The 19,626-nt window shown below is 36.3% G+C and overlaps 1 protein-coding gene and 1 pseudogene across 9 annotated transcripts in view; one reads left to right on the plus strand and one right to left on the minus strand.

Annotated features, from left to right (window-relative positions):
• Positions 1-3,594: 3,594 nt before the first annotated feature.
• Arfip1 (ARF interacting protein 1) overlaps positions 3,595-19,626 on the minus strand; it is a 109,216-nt gene continuing 93,184 nt past the window's right edge. For all 9 annotated transcript variants that reach the window (XM_021734755.3, XM_005337609.5, XM_005337607.5 and 6 more), the window contains one exon: positions 3,595-5,467. In XM_021734755.3, the coding sequence (XP_021590430.3) occupies positions 5,312-5,467 (156 nt within the window). In that variant the 3' untranslated portion in view covers positions 3,595-5,311. The remainder of the gene's footprint in view (positions 5,468-19,626) is intronic.
• Positions 12,681-12,997, plus strand: LOC101956895 (large ribosomal subunit protein eL42-like; annotated as a pseudogene).

Below are 19,626 nucleotides of genomic sequence, written 5' to 3' on the forward strand. Positions count from 1 at the left end.
TCAGTTATTTTAGTGGGGGTGGCAAAATAATGATTCTTCCAATTATTCCTTTTATTTATTTATTTTTGGTACTGGGGATGAGGCCCAGAGCCTGTGCGTGCTAAGCTGAGCCCTACCATGAGCTATGCCACGCCCCCTTTTATAAAATATATTTTTAAACTGGCCACTCTCCCGTAAACATTCTATTGTCTTGGGTAACACCTGATGTTAATTTAGAATAAGTGCCCTGCCTCTGTTGTAACGCACTGAAATGAGCTAGTGGTGCAACTGAGTACTCGTCTGCGTTTGAATTTTCAGCTAAAAAATTGAGTATTTCTAAACTTTGTACTTGGCTCCTTTAAAAACTATGCAAGAAGCTGGGGATACAGGGTGAGTAAAACAGCATCCAACACTATGCCTTTCTCAGAGCTTAGCGTCTAGCCATAGTAAGTATATACTGCTCAAAGGAAAGAATTGTAATTATCTGCTCAAAACTCTAGGTACTTTTTTTCATAAAAAGCTTCCTTGGGAAGAACCAGAAATCATGTAGAGGGAGAACACAAGTAAAACAACATATATAAATAATTTATCAGGAATACTTTATTCCTTATGCTAAAAACTTTCTCAGGAAGACTAACAGGATTGAAAAGTTACTTTCCCTTTCTCTACTCCATGCTTTCCACCCACTTGAAAACAAAACCAAAAAACGTTTGTTTTGCTTGGGGCGGGGTATGGGAATTGAACTCAGGGGCACTTGACCGCTGAGCCATCACCTCAGCCCTATTTTGTATTTTATTTAGAGCAACTCTCACTGAGTTGCTTAGCTGAGGCTGGCTTTGAACTGGTCATCCTCCTGTCTCAGCCTCCTGAGCCGCTGGGATTACAGGCTTGTGCCACTGGGCCCTGTGAGTTTGCTTTTCTTAGTGGAACTTCAGACACTAAGACAGGATGAAAAATCATATGGCTTACATTTTTCTTTCTTTGTGCCCCCATGCTGCCTAGAGGTACACTTCTTTCCTAAGTAATTTATATAAATGACACATACATGAACCAAAAGCAAAGCAATATGAAAGTCTAAGCCAAGGAAAGTTCAAGGCCAACAGAATGGTAGCCTGTTCCTTTTAAAAACTTTTAAAAATCAACAAACAATTCATTGGATCACAGATGCAGAAAGCTCAGTCTTTTGACTTCATGGCAAACCTTTACTTGGGTCCAAACAAAACAAACTGTTTTGGGGTTTTGTGGCACATTTCATTTGTAAAAATGTCACTGAAATTCCCAGCTCTGGCAGCATATTAATGAATTAACTGCACAGAAGGAATTACGGTTCTCAGGCTGGGTCTAATTTCCCTTCCTCAAATGAACAGTCTCTTTTTTCCCTATCAGGGTTAATACAGGAATAATAAGTAGTTGTCAATATACATAAACTCTATGAATCAACCTTTATTTTACACAAAGATGAACTTCAGTTTCCTGTACATTAGGCGGACCACTTAGCAATTTATTAAAGAACCATTTGTGGTAGGAAACCTGTTGAACAGGAAATGTTCAAGTGGGAACACAGAATTTAATAAAAGTCCTCAAAAGAGAAAAGTTGTTTCTATCGTAGTTCTATTTTAATAAGTTTTTAAAAAATATTTTCTTAGTTGTTGATAGACCTTTATTTTATGTAATTATTTATATGTGGGGCTGAGAATCAAACCCAGTGCCTCATACTTGCCAGGCAAGTGCGTTACCGCTGAGCCCCAGCCCCAGCCCTGTTTATTGCCCACTTACCATGGGACAGCCTCAACCGACAAAAAAATTGTGATCTTAAAGGGGAATCAGGTTTTCTTAATGCCTACGTTTGGTTAAAACAGTAAAGCAGGATTTCAGGTGGTCTCAACTTTTCCAGGCAAGGAAAGAGCTACTGGCAAGACGTATTTAGGACTATTACAAAATACAGGCATTCTAAGTAATACTTCACAAATATTAGGAAAAAGTACACATACATGTTGTACTGAACTAGCACCTTGGATAATTTGCTTTTATTTTCCACACCTATGGTCATCTCCATCGAAAACTAAACGAGATGGCACATTTTGAAGTAGATAAATTATTCTTCAAATTAACAATTTCAGGATTGAAAGAAACTTCATAATTTACATAATTTTACTTTATATAACACTTTTCAGGCTCACGTGATTTCTTTGAATGGTCAGAAAGGACAAACGTCTTATATACTTTATACTGTATCTAATATGAACCCGTGTGGAGGTGGATGGGTTACCTTTTTCAACAGGAAAGACATTTAACACATATACTGTACTTTCCTTTAGAAGGAACTTGACACAATGCTTTGGTTTAATTATGCAGGTGAAATAGCAGGACTTAAAGAAGCATTCATGTTTAGTCGCAAGCACTCATCTGACATTAGACTTGAGGATGGTGGGCTGGCTAATTTTATATATTCTGAGGCCTTTATCTGTAAAAAAGTGTTAGACAATCTCTGAGAAACATTTTCATTTCACACTCTATGGTATAATGTCATCAGTGTACTATGGATATTTAAAAAATGCTTAATAAAGTTTCTATTTCAGATAAATTGTTTCTGCAAATCCAGGTCCTTCCTAGACCCAAGATTTAAAAGCATTTGAATGGACAGTTCAATTTCAAGGACTAGTTTTCTTGAATGTTTTTGTTTTTTCTTGAATATTTTCTATTTTTATGAGAAAAGTCAGCTACTTCCACCTATCTTTTGCTCCTATACCTCACATCTGAAAACTCCCCAAATCTTGATTGTTCAGGTCTTATCTGACAGTTTTTCCTTTCCACCTAAAACATTTATAAAGTGATGTCCTGTTGATTCTATGGATTTTTTAAAAAATTTTTTGCATACTGGCTTTAAATAAAAGCTAACCAGGCACATGTGGTATGTTCTGGGAGGTGTAAACTGGCATACTCTTTCTTGAAGGCAAACAGGCAAAATACAACACAGTCTTAGGAGTGTGCATATACTTTGAGGATCCATATTTACTTCCAGGAGTATAACTTAGGAAATAATTAGAAGAGTGCAAAGATGAACATATGCCTGTTAAAAGTTATCCAAACCTGAGATTATGATATAAAAAATTGGTGATTAAAACATCCAACTTCAGGAGGGTTAGGTGGTTCCATGCAGTACTTATTCAGTTAAGAAAGTGGTTGTTATCTTTCATTTTATGAAACTTTTCTTATTTCTTTCTACAACAAATATGAATTACTTTCCTAACAAAGCAAATGTACCTCTGGCTAGTATGTTACTTTTCTTATTTCTTTTGCACACGTACCCACTACTCACGAGTCACTGACATTTTCAGTTTATTCTGAAAAATCATTAATCCGTATGAAACTAGTTAGCTGTTTTGCTAGTACATTGTTTACTGAAATGTGGTGAGACTGGACAGGTTCAGTTTCCAAAAGAGATTCAAAATGAAGGAAAAGAAAACTGAGCAAAACAATTATAAGTAACAAAAGCATTATTTCTTGTTGCTGTTTTTTTTTTTCTTTTTTAAAGTTCAGGGGGAAAATGCTATGTTCTCAGAATTTCTAAAAAGTTATTTCTTATTTAAAACTCTGAGGGCAAGAGAAACAAGATACTGCAGCAAACACTTTTAATAAGAATACAAAATTCACACCAGAGGCACGTTCTGGGGAATGTAAATGAACTATCACAAGTAAGTTATTCTGCTGGAAGAATAAAATAAGGCTCTCAAGAGTACAAATATACAGGAGGGAATGATTGAAAATAAGCTGATGATTTACAATCACATTACATTGTATTAAGCACTCAAAACAGGCATATTAATTAAAAAGCCAGCTAAAAGGCATTGAACGTATATAACAAATTTACAGTCCACAAAGTTCATGGATAACAATAATTTTAAGTACTTCATTTCAACACAATAGAAATGAACAGGTGAGACACCTCTCAAAATATTACTTTATGTCTATGACAAAAATCAAAAGAACTTTACATTTAAAGAGGATTACATTATTGAGGAACCATACAGTTGGACATGGGCCAACCACGAAGAACACAAAACCAAATGTGCTGCATAGCTGAGACGGTACTGGCCTTCCCAATCATCATCCTCTCCTCTTACAGCCACACTACTGTTCCATGTCACCTTTTCATTACTCAAATGAAAAAGTCCTTCTGCTGCTCATTCCTTAAAAGGACTCAAGAGAAACCAAACGACAAACTCAAATGTTGATTCCACTGTAAACCTCAAATGTGGTTTAACGAGGCCAAAGAAACTCAATCTTTATACATGTGCTCCTTCCCAAGGAACAGACACATCAAACATTATCTGAAAGGGGTTTCTTCATGGATTATGTACATTGGTTGAACAAGAATTACTGTATCTGAGAAGGCACATATCTGTGATTTAAGGCTTAATCGGTATTGTTACATATGGAAGTCAATGAAAGCTCTCTAGGAATTTACGACTATCAAAATGAAATTTACCCAAAAACTAGTGTTCTAAGTACAGATTTCTACTCTAGAAACCATCATGAATTTCCATTCTCAAGTCCACCTGTAAAAAAAAAAAAAATCTCTTTTAACCAGGTTTCGTTATAAATCAAAAGAAATTGCTAACATAACTGCCCAGTGACTCTGGGTGATACAAATTCATAAGCTTAAGGACCCACCACAGAAATGACAAGTGTTATTCCTGTGTCTTTAAAATAAAGATGCTGAAGAAAATTATAATGGTAGATTCATTTTTATAAAGGTGTTTACCACAACTCCATGAGCCAATCAATCATTCATTAGAACTGCCACCTCTGTGTGGATGCTGCAGGAACGCCATATAATTTACTTTGCAAAATAGTTTCTCTTCTCTTTAAGACAATACATGAAAATTAATCTCTTAAAGATGTTTAATATATTCATATATAAAATATCTGATGTCGATACAAATCGTGTAAACCTCCCTCTGGAAAAGTTACAACTGGTCCTCGATTCCAGGACCAAAAACCTCAAATTTTTATCTTGTCAGTGCAAATCTATATTAGATGTTTTCAAACTACAGAAATAGCCATCAACCCTCACAATACAAAAAGATTTCTCAAAAAGGAAAATTACTGTGTTTGGATTAGAGAATTTATGTTTACATTAAAACTACCAACCTTCCCATCAAATTTAACAGTTCAATTGTTAAGGTATGAGAAGGGAAAAATTAAAGCTTTGTGCAAGAATCACTACAATAGTTGTTAACCCTCACCACATCCCCCAACTCTGCTTAATTCTTATCAGATTAGGTTGGTTTAGAAATTCCTTTTTTTTTTTCCCTCTCCAGTTGAGATTTTACTGTTCTTCAAGCCAAGACGGGGCATCCACTCCAGGGGTTTTCAATTTGATATGGAACTGTTTCAGTGTCTGTTCAAGCTGCTTCTGATTCCCAGCAAAGTAGGCGGCGATGGCATTGTGGAAAAGGACCAGCTGATTGTGCAATACTTTAACCTGTGGACATGGCAGAAGGATAAGACCAAGCATTAACACCAAGGACACGAGATGGAAGGTGACATACTACATCCCTAATGAATCACCGTCTCTCTCCTCAAGAAAAGCCACTTTAATAGAGACAGCATTTCACACATACCAAGTATTATGGGTCACTGAGCCTTTGATAACTTTTTAATTACCCTAAAGGAAAAAAGTCAGTTTTAAGATGCTAAATATATACCCTGTAAATCTTCAATATACCTTCTAGGCAAGTGCTCTACCATTGAGCTAAGTCCCAGCTCTGTTAATACTTTTCAAACATTATTGAGAGCAGTAATTTAAATATCACTAAATTTACCCTCAAACTAAGTATATTCAAAATCATGTGAGATACCTAAAAGGGAAATTATATAATTACTGTACAATAAATGCTACATAGCAGGTATGGACACACCGAAAGCTACAGTTTACATAAAACTGTGTAGGCTGGATACTTTAAAACACTGCATTTCGTTGTAAAGAATCAAGCAATGGGAGCAAACATTGTCCAGAAAGTCAATTTATTCAAAGTTCTTATGACTTGGTTATTTCCAATTGCTTTTTATTTTAGTGATATCAAGAGTAAGTTTTACCAAGTTAGATAAGTTTTCACTACTTCTATCTTAAAGAAATAAGCAAACCACCAGGCGCAGTGATGCACGCCTGTAATCCCAGCAGCTCGGGAGGCCGAGACAAAAGGGTCGAGAGTTCAAAGCCAGCTTCAGCAAAAAGTGAGGTGCTAAACAACTCAGCGAGACCTTGTCTCTAAATAAAATGCAAAAAATAGGGCTGTGAATGTGGTTCAGTGGTTGAGTGCCCCTGAGTTCAATCCCCGGTATCCCTCCCCTCCCCACCCCAATCCCCCCAAAAAAGAAATGAGCAAACCATCAAAAAGATTTATGAATTACGGGCTGGGGTTGTGGCTCAGTGGTAGAGTGCTTGCCTAACATGTGTGAGGCACTGTGTTTATTCTCAGTACCATACATAAAAAAATAAAATAAAGTCCATTGACAACTAAAAAATATATATATTAAAAAAAGAATATATTTAAAAAAATTTATGAATCGTTTCCTGAGGTCTTATTTATAATAACTGCAAAATAAAATTATTACTATTATAATTTTTTTGGTATTGGGATTTGAACCCAGGACTACTCTGCCATTGAGCCACATCCCTAGCCCTTTTTATTTTTGAGTCAGCGCCTCAATAAGATGTTGAGGCTGGCCTCAAACTTGAGATCCTTCTGCCTTAGCCTCCTGAGATGCTGGGATTACAGGTATGCACCACTGTGCAACTGCTAGGCAAGTGCTCTGCCATTGAGCTATAGTCCCAGCCCATAAAACTGAGCTTTAATAATTTTAATGATACAAAAAGTCTAAATGAAAAAAATATATAAAATTTTATACATGGTATGATATCTGAATTCACTACCTTTCTTTCTCAATTTCCAAAAATGTTTTCTAAAACCAAGCTGCTCTCAGTTGCTCTGACACTATGACTGGTTACCAGGGAGGCTCAAAGGAAAGCACCAAGAGTAAAATGCTTCAACCAAGGGTGGAAAACCTCCTATTATGTCCTTGAAGGCTAAAGCATTCCTTTTTTTGGTACCAGGGATTGAACCCAGAGGCACTTAACCACTGAGTCATACCTCTTGCCTTTTATTTTTTTATTTTGAGACAAGGTCTTGTTAAGATGCTTAGGTCCTCACTAAATTGCTGAGGTTGGATTTGAACTTGCGATCCTCCTGCATCAGCCTCCCAAGCCGCTGGGATTACAGGTGTGCACCACAGTGCCTGGCTAGATGCTAAAGCATTTCTTGAATGAGAATTTAAAAAAATCCTACATCATGAAGGAAAAGATTGATAAATTAAATTACATTAAAACTGAGTTTCTGTTCATCAAAAGGGAGTGAAAAGACAGCTATAAACTGGGTAAAGGTGATCTGCGTTATATGTAACTGACAAAGGATATGTATCTAGAAAATTCGAAGAGCTCCCATAAACCAAAAATAGCCCCATTAAAAAAGATTAGGGTCAGGGATGTAGCTCAGTGGTAGAGCATTTGTTTAGTATATGCGAAGCTTTGGGTTCTACCCTCAGCTCTGTGAAAGAAAAGGAAGGAAGGAAGGAAGAGATAGAGAAGGAGAGGGAGAGAGGGAGGGAGAAAGAGGTAGATAGGTGGTGAAGAGGGAGATGGGGAGAGGGAGAGAAGAAAGGAAGGAAGGAGAGCATAACATTGTACAAAGGAGGAAACGGGAATGACCAACTACCAAAAAGACATCCAGCTTCATTAGGAAATAGGAAGATGCAAAACTAAAACTAACATGGGGTACCATTTTACACCCTCACCTCAGTAAAATGTAAAACAATAAAAACTCATATAAATATATTGCTGATCAGTGGTATTAATGATATATAATTACTTTTGAAAACAATTATTAACAGTAAAGCGAAAGAAACATGCTACAGAACACCAATTTAATTCCTAAAACTCTGCCCTAGAAAAACATGCACAGGTACCCCATGACACATGCTAAGCATGAGTTCTCCCACTGGGCCACATCCCCAGCCCTGTTTATTCTGACAGACGATCCCACTAGGTTGCTGAGGCTGGACTTGAACTTGTGATACACCTGCCTCAGCCTCCTGAGTAGCTGAGATCACAGGTGTATGCCACTGTGTCTGGCTGAATTTAACATTTTTTTTAATCATTAAAAGGAAAAGATTATAAAAGATAAAGTCTGTCTATATCATAACTTTTCTGAGGACCTGGAGTGTTCACTACAGACAGCCCCACTAAAATATTACTTAAATTCATTCATCCAACAAATATTACTGAGGTTCTGTTAAACATCAGATGCTATTCCAGGGCTGGACATGCAAGCAATCAACAAAAGGACAAACATCTCCACTTGCAATAAGTTTATACTCTTTTAAGGAAAGAAAGAGAAACAAGATAGGTCAAATGTACAGTATGTTTCAGAGAAAAGTAAAGCAGCAATGGGAAATGTGAGATGCGTATGTCAGTGAGCATGTCACCATTTAAAAAGGCAGGCGGCTAGGAGACTTCATGTGAGTGGCAGCTGAGAAGAGAGGGGTTGCTTCAGGATATCTGGAACAAGAAAATCTAGACAGAAAAAATATTATATACAAAGGCACTGGGATGGGCAGTGTGCTTACAGAAAAAATATTATATACAAGGGCACTGGGGTGGGCAGTGTGCTTAGTATGCTTAAGAAAAGGCACTGAGGCCATCTGGGCAGAGCTGAATAAGGTCTGGTAAGAGATGTGGTTAGATAAGGAGTGGGACTAGATGGTGGAAGATCTTAGAATCCTTCTCTGAATGAAAGGAAAAGCCACTGGGAGATTCTTGGAGGGGGGGGGGAATGACAACATCTGACTTAATTTAATAAATATGCAAAGGTGGAAGTAGAGAGGCCTGTTATTGCCACTGGGTGACGGATAAGGGTGGCAGAGGTGTGATTCCAACACGATAGGAAGGCGGAACCAGTGGGATTTGTTGCCAAAGATGTGGGGTGTGGGAGCAAGAGAACAGCCAAAAATGATGCCAAGACTTGGGCCCTAAGCAACTGAAAGGATGACGCTGCCATATATTGAAATGGGAAGATGGAGCGGGCAGGTGTGGCAGAGGGGAAGGGGACTATTGAGAGAGCTGGGTTCTAGGTGAGCAGGGCGGGCTGGAGGTAACTCGAGAGTCACAACATACAGATGATATTTTAAGCCATGTGACTTATCAGAGAGTGCGTAGATTGAAAAGGGACCCAAGGACTAAGTCATCAGCAGCAAACCCGTACACTTACACCTCAACCCAAAATGGAGCACGGGTCTAAATGTCAGAACTAAAGCAACAAACTTATAGAAGAAAACACAGGAGAAAAATCTTAATAGTCTTGAGTTTGAGAAAGACTTTAAATAGTACACACAAAGCATAAATTATAAAAAAACAAAATAGACTTCATAAAAATATTTTTTTCTCTTCAGAAGAGTCTATTATAAAAATGAAAAGGTAAGCCATATACTGGGAGAAAATATGTATCAAAGAACTTGATTGTAGGATATATAAAGAATTCTTAGGGGCTGGGGATATAGCTTAGTGACAGAATGCATGTTTATCATGTCCAAGGTCTTGGACTAGATCCCCAGTACTTTAAAAAAGAAAGAATTCTTAGAATTGAATAAGATGACAACCCAATAAAAATGAGCAAAAAATTTGAACAGGTAGTTCACCAAGGAAATATTCAGATGGCAAGCAAGCACATGAAAACATGTTCAAAATCTTTAGTTATTACAAAGATCCAAATTAAACCCACCATGAGATGCTACTGCACAACCACAGAATGACTAAAATTAAGAAGACTGACCATAACCTATTGGCAAGGACACAGAACATAAAATGTACAACCATCTTGAAAGTTTGTCAGTTTCTTACAAAGCTAAGCATATACCTATGATCTAATGCAACCATTCCACTTCTTGGGATCTGAAGTGAGGGAATGAAGCCTATCCACAGACTGTACATCAATGGTCATAGTAGCTTTACTTGTGGCAGCTTAAAACTGGAAACAACTCAAATGTCAACCAAGAGTGAAAAGATGAACAAATCGGGGTTTTCCCATATAATGGAACACTACTCAGGAACGAATACACCCATACATGCAACACAGATGAGTGATAAGAACACTGTTCAGTGAAAGGAGGAAAAGAGAGAGTATGAACTGTTTGGTTTCATTTATATGAAATTTAGAAGATGCAACATTTCCCCCTCTGTGAAGGCTTTCACACTAGTAACCTATTTAGGTCACAAAGTCATTTTCCACCTGTTCTAACAGTATTATTTGGCCAATTTTTGTTTTGCTATTTTGGATGATTCCTGGCTCATCCAAGAATTGTTCACTGTTTTTACACGCTAATTGTTTTCACATAGTAACTAAAGGACTTCCTTATTTTTAGTGTGAAAGTTCAATTTTCATAAATAGACTCTGATCAGTTACTTTACTACTGAGTCACAAAAATTTTTGTTTCAAATTTCAATTCCCAGTGCTTTATAATTACAGAACAAAAGCAGAGCATGTGATCACGTCACATATTAGACATGTAGACAATTACAGAGAAAGAAAGAAAGAAGAAAAGGCATCAGAAAATTTAACTCTGCAAATGTCTACACAAGTCAGTTTCTTTCCTCACCCACTGAGGTCTGTGGGGGCTGAACACAGAGGGCTGGGCCAGCTCCTCTGGTAGCTAAGGAAGACTAGGAGCTCGGTAATGAAGCCTCACACTGGGTGTGTAACCCCCCCCTCCAAGGAAACTTAATCCATGGAACATCAAAGACAGGGTGCTTTTTAGGTCTAGGTGCTAGTTTTCACAACAAAATGATACGATACTCATATTCACCAAAACATCCTCCCAGTAACTGTGAGAAGGTTGGTGAGTAGAGCCTTTTGAAATACACACACACTCTAGAGTAGTCCTTGGTATTTAGACAGAACAACTAGTGATTCACAGATTGCATTTAAAATGTAAAAACACAAGGAAAAAAACTCTAACTGTAAAGTATAAAATTTCATTCCCATTTTAATATCAGAAACTGTTTTCCTTTTAATATGCTAATAGTTTTCACTCTAAACTAAAACAGATAAATCAATTCATTTTTCTATTAGTACTGATTTTGTGAATACTTATATTTGGTTTTGATGGTAATGTTTTCAAAATCAGATACAAACTTAAATAAGAATGTTGACTCTTGTTCAGTCCAAATATTAATAAAAAATAAAGGGAAATTAAAGTAAGTTAATAAGCCAATTTTCAGTATGAAAATACCTTTCAAACTTCATGAGTTACAAATTAGAATACTTTTTCTATTTAAAAAAAAATTTTAGTTGCACATGGACAAAGTGCCTTTATTTTATGCAGTACTGGGGACAGAACCCAGTGCCTCACACGTTAGACAAGTGCTCTACCACTGAGCCACAACCCCAGCCCGTCTGCCTAGTTTTGATTTACTAATTTGCACTATGATGTACATTCATACAATGTCCTCAATGCAGTTCTGCCAGATATGTTACAGATAATTCTCAGGATGTTTTGGTTATTAAGTAAGTAGAAATCATTGCCACTTAAAAAGAGTAATTAAGTAATATTAGAAAAGCAGTTGCAAGACTCTTTTTAAAGCAATTAATTTTTACAATCTTGGTACAGGTCAAGCATCCGTAATCTGAAAATCCCAAACCCAAAATGCTCCAAAATCCAAAGCTTTGAGTGCTAACACACTCAAAAAGTGTCAAATTCGAAATGAAAATTTCTACATCTGTCCTCATGTGATGGGTGACAGTCAAATGCAGGCACACTAAGACTACTTATGAAATTACCTCCAGACTATGTGTATAAGGTTATGTGAAACAAATGAATTCTGTGTTTAGATATGGGTGCCATCCTCCAAATATCTGGTTTATGCATATGCATATACTTCAAATCTGAGAAAATCTGAAATCTAAAAGGGTCAATCTAGGAAAGATTCTGAATTCTCAGTAGAATTGGTGTAGGGAGAGAGATGAAGGAAGTGAGGTGACAAAGGTCAGATCCTACTTTAAGGAAAAAGGACAAAAGCCAAGAATGTTCCAGGAAACATTTAAGTTTTCAGACTATGAGAACTAAGGAGCACACATAATCAAGAAAAGAGCCACATATTTTTAGTAAACTATGCTTTAATAGGGTGGAGCAACACTAACTTTTGAGAAGCACTTTCTGTATCACAGATAAAATATTATTCTTGCTGGATGCAGAAGTGCACGCCTGTAATACAGCAGCTTGGGAGGCTGAGGCAGGAAGATCACGAGTTCAAAGCCAGTCTCAGCAACTCAGAGGTGCTAAGCAACTCAGTGAGACCCTATCTCTAAATAAATACAAAAAAGGGCTGGGGATGTGGTTCAGTGGCCAAGAGCCCTGAGTTCTATCCCTGGTACCCTCCCCCTCAAAACAAAACAAAACAAAAACAAAAACAAAAACAAAAACAAAAAACAAAACCCAAACATTATTCTTGAAATCAGGGCTGGACTGCAATAGTTTAAACAGGAGTCTCCATTGCTCAGAACCCAGGGAAGGACCTTGTAAGAAAGGGAAGACTAGACACACTCTCTTGGCTTGGTTTTCATCGTGTAGATACCGCTACTATAAATATGGTCAATGTACCTAAAACCTGAAGGACTTTGTAAAAAGTGTGGCAAGCACCAGCCTCATAAAGTGACCCAGTATGAGAAAGGCAAGGATTCCCTTTATACCCCAGGGAAGAGGCTCTATGATGGGAAGCAGAGCGGCTAAGGTGGGCAGACAAGGCCAATCTCTGCAAGAAGCTAAAACCACGAAGAAGACTGTGCTAAGACTTGAATGTGATGAGCTAAACTGTAGATCCAAGAGGATGCTGGCCATCAAGAGACATAAGCATTTAGAACCGGGAGGAGATAAGAAGAGAAAAGGTCAAGTGATCCAGTTTTAAACTTTTTGATTTTTTTTTCATTTAATTTTGAGGGTAAAATACTAAAACTAGAAAAATTACCTGTAGGGAATTAGTCACCTACTATCACCTATAGTAATATAATCATAAAAACATTATTCTTATATCTACTTGGTATATAGTATATTATCTCCATAGTAGAGGGAGAGAGGGCAGAGAGAGAGAGAGAAAGGGAGGGAGGGAAGGAGGGAGAGAGAAGGAGGGCAGCAGATATGGAAGGAGGGATGAACCAGACTCAGCTGAATAACCTGCCCAAGGTTAGACTGCTAAGGAGGTAGACAGGATTTAGGAAATCTGGAAGTGTCTCATCCCAAGATGGGTTCACGCTTTTTCATCTACTCATGACTTGCTGCTGTTCATAGGGCAGTAAGCATTTTTAAAAACTTTAAAAAAAAAAATGAACAAGGGCAGCAGAGCACTTACAGGAAGGGTAGTAATGTAGAGACAGACTCACTTTAACCTCATTCCTAATTTTGTTAGCCTTAACGTTGCAACTTAACATCCTTGGGACAAGGATCTAACAAAGGGATGGGGTAGATGAAAGGAAAGTGAATTCTTTGTATATTTATGAAGAATAGTACAATACTAGGCTTTCATATACTCTTTCATATATACAGAGTAGGGAAAAAACTTGACTAAACTATTAATATCCTGACTGGGAAAATTTAAAGTGGTTAAAAGTACAGATAAAACACAATAGCAAAGCAGAGATTTCAAACAGGAGCAAGAAAAGAGGTAATAATTACAGGCAAAAATGAGATGACGACAAATTTGACAAATTTTCAAAAGCTAACATCAGAAACAATTACAGTAATTTAGAAATACACTAAATCATTGTGAGCTCAATCACAAAGAACTTTCATAAAGATCTGCCAAACAGTGAGCAATCCAGATCAGATATAAGCAAAACCACTATAGCAACATCTGTTGAGTGACCTAAACATCCTATACAATACCTTAATTGTTAAAGGGCAAAACAAAGTCCAACACTGACTCTTAAGACAGAAAGACAAAACAGGTTTTAAACACAAACTGGGTAAGAAGTTTAAAAGGAGGACTGACACACAGTGTCACAGGAAGACACTGAAAGCTTCCTTCTGCCTGCATAGCACCTATCATTAGAAGACAGACACCTTTTACAAAGTCACCAACTGAAAAACTTCAGAGATAAGCAGTACTCTGTTGACATAAAAAACATACGAAAGGTCCATTATTTTTCCAAATCAAATTTAGATTACATACATTCTTATTCAGAGAATTTAAAAAAAAACACACATTTCCCAGTTAAAGTTATTAGTTTTAATATATTCACAACTGTTAAGTTCTTCAAAGTAATTACTGCCTCTCCCAATAATTCTATGAAATAGGGATTTTTATTAAGTATAGCAAAATATTGGGGAAACAGGTTGATAAGCATGTCGGTAAGCACGTGAGGAAAATGTAAAACAAACGGTTCTTTGGTAAGAAGTCTCCCCCTATCAACAGGTAAAGCTCAACTCCGTTCTACACTTATTTCAAAATTGACAGTTATGTGCTTCCCTGGCCCCTGCTGATTCTTTTCCCAGGAAACAAGAGGCTGGAGAATAATAAGCAGAAAAGATACTTGCCTTGGTCTTTATTAGTTTGTGGAGTATCATTTTATTAGTTCAAAATAGCTTTGGAAATGCTTGTCATGTCAAAGCAGCTACTGGTTGAGAAAGAGAAACACTATCAAAAATATGGGTGTGGGCATTGGAAAGGCAACAAGAGAAGGAAAGACAAATAGGAACTGAAAGTGGAGGTGGAAGAATAGACTATTTTTCTGACTCACTGGGATAGGTTTCAACAAATCACTGACAGGTAGAAAATTAAAAAAAAAAAAAAAGTCCTGTTCCAGTCAAACCATCTAGCAGGTATTTTGGGACCACAGTAACATTTTTCTTCATTAAATTCTATATTTTTTCTTTTTCATGCTTAACTTAGCATTTTATAATGATAGACAGGATTAGGCATAATGATATCCCTAAAACAAGTACCTTACACAATGAAATGAATAAAAAAAAAAGTCTTGAAAATTTAAAGGAATAAGGATAGAAAATCAGAATACTACAAGTTTAAGAGGAACAAAGAAACCTTGTTATCAAATTTTAAACTTTTAATCAAATAAAGTATAGATGACTCATGGAAGATATGGGGGTCAACATGAAAGTGCTGAGTCACTATTGAGAGAATTTCCAGGAAAGGTTAAAAGGAATACTGCAAAGTCAAATTTTTCAACACTGTTATTGTCTTTGGAGGTTTTACTCAGAAATACTAATTAATGGTTTTACTTTTAGCAAGTAGAAGCGACTGTAACCTTAACTAAAAAATGTGCAATAACAACACAGCCACAAGCTATGGCACTTCTGCAACAAACTCAACAAATATGCATGACAAGTGATCTGTTCAAATCTCATGCTGATGACTTAAAAACAAACCCACATCACAAAACATGTTCTGTTGTGGAACAGACATAGCACAGCAATTGTGGTTAGGAAGTAAAGTTTTGTTAAGTGAATTCTTTTCAAAGTGAAAGGCACACACAATCTCCTCCCTACTAACACACAACAGAAACCCGAAACTACAACCCTACCATGAATATAAGCTGTCCACTTCTGACCAAGGATCAGAAAACATTTAAGTACTTAATGATTGTAAAAAGCCCAGTCAAATGTAAGGACCACCAATTCATGATTATAAAGATTGCGTACAAAATAACTTCTTCAAAAGCACCTTGACAGAAATCTGAACACAACGGACAAGAAAACACTCTGAAGAGTCAGCAAGGCTTGCTCCTCCCCAGCACCCTCTCTGACTTTCCTTCCTGCTCATCCTCAGATGACTGCAAAGTACCCTGGTTTGGGATGGTATGGCTTGGAGGAGTCTAATTTCAAAATCAATCCACAACCTGAAATTCTCCCCTCTTCTCACCGTTCTTTTTGGCTTATATACAGTTAATTTCTTCTTCTGTGTAGGTTTAGAAAAAAAGATTAAAAGTGGTAGAATAAGTAGAAGACAAACCAGCAGCACAGTAAACACTGACCAAATGTGAAAACACTTTCTCACATAAACGAAGAGCACTATCTCATGTTATTTGTCATTTAAGAATGTCTTTTAATAATGATGTAGGTAGCTCATGTCCTAGAAAGTTAGCTATTTTTCTATTTTCTCCAGCACAGAATTGATCATTGGATTTTAAAGCAAAGAGGAAAATTACAGACTCTGACAATGTTTGAGAAATAGAAATTAATTCTGAGCCTCATTTTGGAAAAACGAATAGGCACGCTATTTAAAAAACAAACACTTAAAAATTAAAAAAAAATAAAAAACAAACACTTTTCAGCTGTACTTAGTTTCATTTCTTTATAAAAAACTTATTTTTTAATAGGTGGAACATCACATGATCTCTGATTTTCCCTTTACAACATATACCATAGCCTGTATGTATGTAATTGTTTGGTTTTATGTACTGTGTGTAATGCCTACTTGTATGTATGTAACGTCTATTTTCCCTACTTGATTTTAGGCTCTATGAAGACAAGACAATTATACCTCTATTCCCTAACCTATGGCTGGCACATAAAAAGCAATAGATGAATATTTACAGAATAAAGAAAGAAAATGTCAAAGGTGCCCATTACACACCAACCTGCTCCTACTACTTCACATATATTTTATTTTATCTGTTATCTATCTCTTGAAACTTTCAGTTCATTCCATTTCTACTATTATCACCTTAATCCGCTCTGAGCTCTTTTCTAAACTACTATATTCATTCTTAGGTCCTACTATAATCTGTCCTCTGTATTTTAGAGCTAGCATATGCTAAGAATTCTTTCATGGGCTTTCCACTGATAATAAACCTCTTAGTGTGTGTGGTTTTAAGTCCTGCATGGTCTGCCCTCACTTACTCCTCCAGCCTTGTCCCTATGAGCCAGACATATTCACTTTTGGAACCTAACAACGACCCTGCTACCACAGGACTGCTACACAGGCTATTCTTTCTATCTGGAATATTTTCTGCTTCTCACTTATCTAGTTAAGATATTAATGTTCAACATCACTTCCTCATGGAAGACTTCTCTACTACTCTGAACTGACCACCAATCATGGCTAAAATTTTATACAATTTTTTTTAATGTGATTTAACTAAGACTGTTTCTCTTAGTAGGCTATCAGCTCTTCCAGGGTAGAATTTGTGTTTACTTTTGTTCACCAGGTATCATCAATATCCAGAATACTTCCTAGCACAAAATATAAGTAGATACTTTGTAAATGTTTGTTGAATGGATTAAAAGACAGAACAATAATAACATCAAATAACATCAAATTACATGATGAAATAAATATACTCAAGAAGTAAAATTGCATGAATAAGGGAACATTTCCCAGGATCCAAACATGTATGATTATATTTGACACAGTGTTGACAGATGGTATTGTTGGACACAAAAGAAACTATCTCCATAGTTACCTTTGCACTTAGAAATTTCAATCCATTTTTTTTTATTTAAAACTAAATAGAGTCCTTTTACTACCTCTATAACTTAATTTCACTTGACCTATACAAGCATCTATACCAAGTACTACTGTTTGTGCCTCCTGTTATGGATATAAACATGACATTAAATCATTAATATGAATATTTTGAAAGCAATCAAAAAGTAAAAAGTTAGGCTTGTTTTCTTTTGACAATGGGGAAAATATTTTAAGAATGTATCTTCTTGTTCATATTAGGTAATGATTAACATGCTCCTTAAACTTTAGCATCAATTACCATTTTTTTAAATTTTAGACGTTTAGGCTGGGGGTATGGCTTTAGTGGTATAGTGGTTGCCCAAGCCTCCCATCACTGCAAAAATAAATAAATAAGATAAAAGTAAACAAATTCAGAGGCTTATATTTTTTCTTCTCAAAGACAACTATTAGTAAGAAAAGAATATCTCTGTCCTTCCTTCAAACTTTTCCAAACTTTTACAGTGTATTTTTAAAAAAAAAAATACTAGGCTTTGCACCATACTTCCTATTATGGTACTTATCTGAATAAAATCTTATACAACTGTATATTGCTAATTCACATTACATCAATATGTTTACCCTTCTTGATTTTCTATTCTTTTTTCTCCTGTCTACCAACTATATTTAATTTACTGGAGTTTTCTCTGAAAAATTAAACTTATAATAAAATACATTAGAAAGAAATATGTATTTTAAAAAGGAAATGATGTATAAAATGTTAGAAAAGAAATCACAGAGTTCAGGAATATTACGGTACTATGATTATATACAGGATACTGTGAGTGTAAACCACTCTTTTCATATCAACCTAAGATTCAAAATGACTTGAATTTTTAAGGAAAAAATGTTTTTAATTAAGTAATTATACTAATACAGAACAGATCCTATCTGTTCATGACAAAAGCAGATCCTAAGTCTGTTTTTGCCATCCATTAAGTTACTAAAATATCAAATAATGAAATAAGCCTCAACTTAATGGTTATAGCTAATTAAGAAAGATTACATTAGAGTATATTTTATCAATAAAAATACACAAAAAAATCATCACTTTTTAAATTTATACCCCAAACTACTTTATTGGCTCTTTTGAGGCACAGGTCTCCACTTTCCCAACATACTTATAACCCTAAAAAGAGATTTATCATCCCCAATTAAAAGGCAGTAATCTTGAGGGGAATATTATTATTTTTTCCCCCACATTCTAAGTAGTTTCAAACCATATAAAAATTGTTTTTAAAAAAAATCAATACCAGGCTGGGCAAGGTGACACACACCTATAATCCCAGGGGCTCGGGAGGCTGAGGCAGGAGGATTTCGAGTTCAAAGTCAGCCTTAGCAAAAGGGAGGTGAGTAGCAACTCAGTGAGACCCTGACTCTAAATAAAATACAAAATAGGGCTGGAGATGTGGCTCAGTCGTGGAGTGCCCCTGAGTTCAATCCCTAGTACTGCCCCCACCCCCCAAAAATGAACACATTGCTTCCATTTTCTATGCAAACAGTAAACTGCTCCAGACAAAAGAAGCATTTCTGAGACACCAGTAAGGTAATCAGGATCCTCCCCACCCACTACCACCTCCTGAAGTTGACTCCCACTCACTCCCCCCCCCCACCCTCAGGTTCTTGCAGCACACTTCTAATCTGGGGAAGAACATTAATGTGCACCTGGCTGAATGACTACGATATACTTAGCACCACTGCCAGGCATCAGGAGGGCTGAAAAAGAAGGCATGATACCTATTCTCACAAAGTCTACAGAGCACCAGTAATGTTGGTCTTTGTCCTTACTAAAACAGACTTGAAAGGACAATAACAAGTAAACAAAGTGCCTTTACTCACAAAATAGCTCAAGTTACATTATTTAAAAGTCTCCAAAAGGAGAAAACTGATGAAAGGAGAAACATTAGATGAGTGTAATTAACCATTTCTTTATTGCTATACAACTCAATGCTGTGTAGTAAACAAATAAGAGAATTTCAGAGATTAATAAGGATTGTTTAGGGTAAAAGCAAACAACTATATAATGGGGTGAAGAGACAGAAAATACAGATTATAAATAGAACTCAAGATTTTATTAA

Source organism: Ictidomys tridecemlineatus, chromosome 9 (genome assembly GCF_052094955.1).
Source record: "Ictidomys tridecemlineatus isolate mIctTri1 chromosome 9, mIctTri1.hap1, whole genome shotgun sequence".
Classification (NCBI taxonomy): domain Eukaryota; kingdom Metazoa; phylum Chordata; class Mammalia; order Rodentia; family Sciuridae; genus Ictidomys; species Ictidomys tridecemlineatus.